Here is a 7,932-nt window from a genome sequence, read left to right as displayed (position 1 = left end):
TANATATATATATATATATATATATATACATATATATATATATATATATATATATATATATATAGAACTGTTTCAATATCTATAATGCTTGTGCATTGATTTTTCATCATTTCCGTGAAGATAATAGATAAAACACAATCGCTCTTCAATATTGATCCATGATTAAATACATAACTTACTAGCGTGATTTTATTGGAATTCCTATTGAGTATGTCTTATCTAACTTACTATCAAACATCATGTTTAAAATTGAAAATCCATAGCGATTATAGTTATTTTCTAAAATGAATATTTGTCACAAAAAGATGTATTTATTGCAATTTTAAATTAAAAAGAATTTTGTATTAAGATCAAAATCTACTGATTTCTCTACATCGTGTGTTTTTGATATATAGGATAAAATTACATTAAAGTACGATAACGTGCTATTATTTAAATCCCGAAACGTTGTTGCTTGCGAGAAGTATGAAAGTGATGAATTACGTCTCATTCATTAGGTATTTCCATAATTAAATATAGCATGCAATTTATCAGAGAAACGCATGTCATGGAAAATTTATCGACAATACGATGCCGCATTTAATTCTGCTACGAATGACAGCGCAGCTACCGTTTATATGTTCTGTGACCGGTTTAATTTACGTTTATTAAATGACAAGTGGGCGTTTGTTTGACAAAAGTTATTGGCACAGATAATAATAATCGTATACATTAATACGATAAATTATTTAGTTAAATTGATCTCATTATGACTGTTAAATTATTGCAAGATTTGCGATCACGTCAAAATTATGTTAAACGCAATAAAACGAATTTTGATGATGATTTTATTTGACGAGAAAGTTTTCTTAAATCTTTCTCGAGATTTAATAAAATTCTAAGAATGTTCTTTTATAAAAAAAAAGTGATATTTTTATTTTGCGTTGTAACTAGACATCGGATTTTTATGCATATATTTTTTGCAGACATGCACAAAATATGCAAATTTGCACAAATATGCAAATATGCACAATGTACAAATATGCACAAATAAATATGTATTTTTAGAATACTTTTTTAATAAGACAAATTTTTATTTATTGATGTTACTTTCCAATCTGTTTTCTAAAAAAAATATGAAATTGTATAAGAATTCGATGTCTAGTTATGACACTAATACGGATTAAAAATTTCTACATTGAAGCGGAGATTGTAACTGGGAAAAAGCGTAAAAGAGAAAAATGATGAAAATGTCTTGACAGTGGTCTCCGTGAGGTGAAACGCGCGAAATGGTGCAAGAAAGTTCAACGAGTTACACAATGCGGTGTTCCTCAGATGCATCCGTTTGCTCTTCTCACGAGGGGAATGCAATAATCTACGTCAGCGAGCTGTTTCCGGTGGAAAACTCGAAGGAGAACATATCGGACGTGGAAAGGAAGAGATGGAGAACGCGTGTTAAACGAGAAATTCGACTCGACGGTGGGGAAAATTGAGAATTGTGCTCTGTAAGTGATTGAAATCGGATTGAAGTGTCTGTCATATGACTAGAAGCAAGACTCGCCAGTTAAAAGTAAGTGGCCGCGTTTGATGGGGCTTTTATTCTTCTCTTGTAAATCCGTGGGGGGGTATTTTCGCGTCGGAATGTTCCGTTGAGGAAAATCGGACAATTCGGACAATATTGCACGTTCGGTTCGCCACGATTACATTGGACACATTTGCTTATTTTATTAAATATTCCGTAAAGTCAACTCAGGTACGTACGTAACGAATTTTGCCACATTGTCGTAAAAATAATTATCATTCGTAGTTTGTTTATACGTATCCTTCTATTTTTTTATGTAATTCAAAAGTACGCACGTTCTCTCACGTAATTTTCGATTCGCGTTGCGCAAATTAATCCATCGTTATTCCTACAAATTATTTTAACGAGTACAATTCGCGCTCAAAAATACTGTCTACGTTATTAAAATTGTTATAAGTATAAAATATTTTCATAGTACAAAATAATTTAATAATATGAACAATAATTTAAAATATTTTTGAGACAAATTAACATTAAAGTAGAGGAAAAGATTATTTTTAAAAAACTCTCTTTATATTTTGTTTGTCTATCTCTCTTTCTATTTAAATTTTGTTATATTAATATCAGAAAAATATAGTTTTATAAGCATAAAGAAAAATTATTACTATATTTTTCTTATTATAAAAATTGTGTTTTTCTTCGATAAACATTCTTGAATATGCTGCAATTCAGTTTCTCTTACTCTTGTTGGGATATTATAAAAACGGAGATATTTACTGACAATTTTTAATCTATTTCTTTTAAAAATAAAAATTCTAAAAAGCGTGTATTATGAAATCGAAACGGAGTACTGATTTTATACAAAAATGCGTCGCTTAATTTCAGATTTTCAATACTCTGTGTATACTCCCATTCATTTCAGTGATTATCGTGATTTTTAAATCATTTTGCTGTTTCGATCGAATCAGATAAGCGAAAGATTAGTGATAATGGTGACTAGATAGTGATGGTAGTGATATATGATGGCTTCGTCGCATCGTCCATTTGGTACGTACCGTGCGTTTACGTCACGCCGAAACGTAATTTGCATCTTTCATTTATCTCTTGTGTTATTCGCGGTGAAAAATCAGAAGAGACGAGTCAATTAAGAGACGCGTTAATTAAAGAGCGACGAGACTGAGTCACATCGGATACAAAATTGTATTTTTTCGATCCTCTTTGAAGAAGCAACCTAACTCGCCGGAGAGAATGGAGGGCACGGGGATGATTACCGAAGTTCCTGTACGTCAGGAAGGCAGGAAGCTGTGGCAGTATCTTGCAACCATTTCCGGTATTTAAGGGTGTTTATTAGCGCTCGTGGTACATTACTTCTTTCGCAATATTTTATGAGTTTATACAATCGGCAAATCGAAGGAAGCGTTGGATTCTCATTGAGAGTGATGAAGTGGAGATTGTGAGAAATCTTGTTCTGATAATTACTTCTATTTATGACCGATATATGTATTATGTAATTGCATTCTTGAAATGCAATGCGTATACGTGTCTGAATTTATAATGCAGATCAGTAATTCAATAAATAGTCAGCTATATCGAGAGTGTATTTAAATACAATTTATAGTGTTTACTCGTGAGCTACTGTGATGCTCGAAAAGAGTACAGAATATGTTATTTCAAGTTGTGTGTAAATATTGTAAATGCGCAACTGACTTGGAAATATCATTAATAATATTTAGCATTCATCCCTGCAGTTAGGCAATTTATTTTTTAATCTATATGTTTCAATCAATCAATATTGAAATATTTTATATTATTTAATATAATAAAATATTTAATATCATTTAATATTTGATATTAGTATTTGATATACATATTTATATGTTACTTGTAATGCGTATTTTATAATTTTACCAGTGATTAGTTTAAAAAGTATTAATTTTTAAATAAGGATGAGTAAAAATTATCTTGAAGTGATTACCAGAAATATAGATCACAGTACTTGTCTTTCTTGAACATTAAAAGCAGATAATAAATAAAAATAATGCCATGTTAATTCTGCATTAAAAAAATAAAACGATTTTTTAGTTTATTTCCTTTTTAAGCTTGTTTTTCAGAAGTAAGCAAAAATTTAATTAAGAACTGTGATTTATTATTTATATCACAAAATGATTGTTTAATTAGGTAATATTAATTTATTATGATACATTTATCAAGCTGATAATCGTACCAATGTCGTTATCATACATTATCAATTGACCACGAGAGAAACTTCAATAATCATATGTAAGCGTACTTAAATATTTAAATACTTAAATATTTAATTCTAATTGACGAAAAGCATTTTCTTCTTAGAGGCTTTATACATATCTCCTGAAGATTAAATTATTATAGATAATATATTGATTTCTTGTATCGCTTCTTTTTGTTGTTTATTCATGTATTGCAATTAGAGATAAAATGATCATTAGATCACAATTTAATTAAATTGCTAAGATGTAATCAGATATATATCTCAATATAGATTAACACAACTCGCTAAAGTTTCATCCGCAGTAAAGTTTTATCCGCAAAATTTGTTAAGAAATTATATCCTCCTGTCAATAAAAGTACTCGAACTCTACGATCGAGAAAGATAATGATATTAATGATGAAGTCTACTTTCATATTTTTGTTCTTTTAACGAAGTTATCTTCTAGCAATGTTTACGGTTTTTATTTATAATTAATTTTACTTACTTTTTATCTGATAGATAATTAAATTTGTACCTTATCTGGTAAATAATTAGGTAAATTGATATTCCAAACAGCTGAAGTCACATAAAAACCATGTAATCTATGTATGTACTCCAAAGAATTATCCAGGGTGTTTCTTAAATAGCGGAGACTAATCATGTTGTGTTATTCCTGGTTAAATCGAAAAGTGCTCTATCATTTTGCAATTTTCGCAATAATTGATGAAACATTAATTTCTAAAGATTACCGAGTAAGCGATTGCCGAATCACGTAATGCTAATTCCTGATAAAAAAATTGAATAAAATCCTCTCCATTTTGCAATACTTAATGATTGGGTAACTGAATACATGCTCGGCAATATTTAGAAATTAATATTTCGTCAATCATTGCAAAAATTGTAAAGAATTTTTCGACTCAATTTTTAATTAGAAATAACGCTATATGATTAGTATCCATTATTTAAGAAACATCCGTATACAACATCCTGTCATTAAAAATCTTTTATAAATAAGGTGCTATTAATTAAAACATTTTAAAATGACATTAATTAGTGCAATTTCACTGAATCAAAGTAAAATCTATAGTTTGATTTTGGATTAAGTTTTAACGAATTGAACAAAGTGGATTTAACTGAACACTAATAAGTTCGTTACGCTATTCAGTCAATCGGATTGAGCTTATTATATTAATTAAACTCCATATCCATCGCTAAAAGGAAGAGGACATTATGTTTGCAGATTGCCTCCCAAGTTTCTTAATTTTCCTGCAAAATTAGATATAACGAGGTCGCAGTTCCACTGACCGCAATAGTCAGACCGTCCGTTATTATGAAATCTCGCTGAATAAGCTTATATTATATTTTTGCTTATATAAAGTCCTGACCGTGATATTTTATTGAAACAGCGTTGTGCTCTGAGAAACGGAGATGTCCGCCACGCCAGTAAAATCCGACGATATTTGTAAACGCTTGAGACTGACGGCCGGTGACATCTCAAAGAACAGTAGATTCCTTGTTCCCGCGCAATTTCGCGAATCGATTCAATTCATTCCCGATGTTATAATGCACTACTGTCTATTTTCGACGATAGTTGTTATCGTCTGGAGTATATTCGGTATCGGATAAAATAATTCTGTCCGCCTTATCGGGCGCATTACAGTCATTTCTGAGTGCCAACAGCGGATTAGTACGAAAAGGATTTAGCTTACAATTATCGCATTAATATTTACACATATACCATTCGATGCCGGTGATATGATAGATCGTCGTAAGAAAGAAACTATTCACTGAGAGAATGCAGCAGCAAGTTGTTTTGATAAATTCATGGAATTTGACATGTTTTTTATCGAAAAAGATAAATTATTTCTGACAAATGATAATTTATATTTCGTCAAACGAATATAATGATGTAATGAGATTGTAGAGTGATTGATAATAATGGAGCTAAATGCTTGGATCAAAATGCGACAAAAAACGCATGCGGTAAATTTTCCAAAAAATAAGACAAATGTAATATCAGTTCTTAAACTCGTAATATTAAGTATTCAGTTTTTAATATTCAATGTAAAATATTCAATTTTTAATATTAAAATAAGTACAAGTTTATTTGCTTGAAAAAGTTAATTCACAAACATTTCGTAATCCAATGTGAGTCTAATAAAATCGATTAAAAAAATAATCAAACGTAATCATTCACGATATCTATTAATGTTTTTTCAAATTTAATTAGTTAGAAAATTTAATTTTAAATGTTAAGTAAAATATCTGCTCAGTAAAGCTCTTTAAGTTTTCTTAAATGCTCTTCAGCTTGTTTGATGGCGCTCGCCGTTGGCACCGCTTTAGCTTGGACATCTCCCGTTCTACCCCAGCTATACAAGGAGAGCTCCTGGCTAGTTATCACCAAAGAACAGGGTTCCTGGGTGAGCTCGTTGCTGGCTTTGGGCGCGATATTGGGCGCTGTTCCATCTGGACCGATGGCCGACAAACTCGGCCGGAAGAAAACACTTCTTTTGCTGGCTGCTCCGTTTCTCCTGTCCTGGGTGATCATTATATTCGCCTACAAATTATGGCTGATCTACCTAGCTAGATTCATAATTGGTGCCGCTGTAGGAGCAGCCTGCGTCGTTGTACCAACTTACATCTCCGAAATTGCGGAGACTTCAACTCGGGGCTCTCTTGGTGCCATGTTTCAATTGTTTATCACAGTTGGGATCTTGCTGGCTTTTATATTCGGTACCGTAATGAGCTACACGACGTTCGCTATAGTCTGCGCCCTCATAGAAGTCGGTTTCTTGGGCTCTTTTATATTTATGCCGGAATCGCCTATTTGGCTAGTGGTAGGTCCAATCGACAATTTTTCTCGATTTGCGTTTTTTTATTTTTGCGAATTTTTGCGACGTGAATCCAGAATGTTAAAATCACATTATTTTCTTAATTAGTTGTTAAGAAGAAGATAACCTGATTTTAGTTTTCATCGTATTTGGATGAACGGTATTGCAAAATTCCCTATTATCTTTCCATGTATATCGATTATTTTTAATTATATTATAAATTATATTAAAATAATTTTACAACAGTTAACAACCGTTTAATTGAAAGAAATATTTAAACTATGATAATCGAATTTATTAACGAAGAAAAATTTGGATATATCTTGAATTTTTATAGAATCAAGGACAGAAACCGGAAGCCACGATAGCGATGTCAGTCCTCCGAGGTGATTCTTATGATCCATCGGAGGAACTCGCGGAAGCACAACGAGAAGCCGAACAAGCAGCATTGAGAAAGTCGACCGTATTCGATCTCGTACGAACCCCGGCAGCCAGGAAAGCTTTGCTTGCTTCGTTGGGCGGCATGTTCTTTCAGCAATTGTCCGGCATAAATGCGGTGATCTTCTATACTGTTACTATATTCCAGGCATCCGGAAGCTCAATGTCACCGGATGTCGCTTCTATAATCGTGGCGATTGTTCAGGTACGATATATAGCTTACATAAAAGCTTGTATACTTTCATAGAATTTTTATAGAATATTTTCATACAATTCCATAGAAAACGAATTGTATAACGTTTCTATATATAACAATATTTTCTGTTCGGATAAATATGATCTAAAGAAAAGAATTTTCCTAGGAAAATTTTCGGAATTTAATTATCTTACTAAAGTATAATTAAAGTTTTTAAAATATTTGCGAGTTAATTGTGCCGAACATTTTTTTATGTGAATATAATTCGTTGTAGGTTTTTTTCTATTTTTTGCAGTTGAATTTTATAGAAAAGACAGTTTTGTTGAAATATCTAAAAATTTAATTAGATACAGACCTAAAAATAATTTTATTGGACATCAAATAATTAAAAGGCTCAAATTAATTGTTGAAATGACAAAACTTTGCAACGTTTCATCATGTTTGAGATTTCTAATTATTTTAATGGGCCAATAAAATTATTTTCAGACCTATATCTTGCTAAATTTTTAAATATTCTATAAAATTGTTCTTTTCATGTATATGATACTCATTTTTTTCGGCAACATATAGTATATATATATATATATATATATATATGTGTATATATAGTTCGTACGATTTTGAAGGAAAATTGAAACGCAGAAGTATTTAAATTTAGTATACTATTTATTAAATTATATAGGTTAGTCGGCACGAATTTCCGGACAACCCAATATATATATATATATATATATATATA

General features: G+C 31.0%; 1 protein-coding gene across 1 annotated transcript in view; it reads left to right on the top strand.

Moving 5' to 3' along the window:
* The first annotated feature begins 2,749 nt into the window (after positions 1-2,749).
* Positions 2,750-7,932, top strand: part of LOC105619758 (facilitated trehalose transporter Tret1) — a 6,278-nt gene continuing 1,095 nt past the window's right edge. The window contains exons 1-3 of the mRNA XM_012201275.1: positions 2,750-2,831; positions 6,036-6,565; positions 6,897-7,202. Of these exons, the coding sequence (XP_012056665.1) occupies positions 2,750-2,831; positions 6,036-6,565; positions 6,897-7,202 (918 nt within the window). The remainder of the gene's footprint in view (positions 2,832-6,035; positions 6,566-6,896; positions 7,203-7,932) is intronic.

This window comes from Atta cephalotes, assembly GCF_000143395.1.
Source record: "Atta cephalotes unplaced genomic scaffold scaffold00022, whole genome shotgun sequence".
NCBI classification, from domain to species: Eukaryota; Metazoa; Arthropoda; class Insecta; order Hymenoptera; family Formicidae; genus Atta; species Atta cephalotes.
This window is presented reverse-complemented; position numbering and strand designations above follow the sequence as displayed.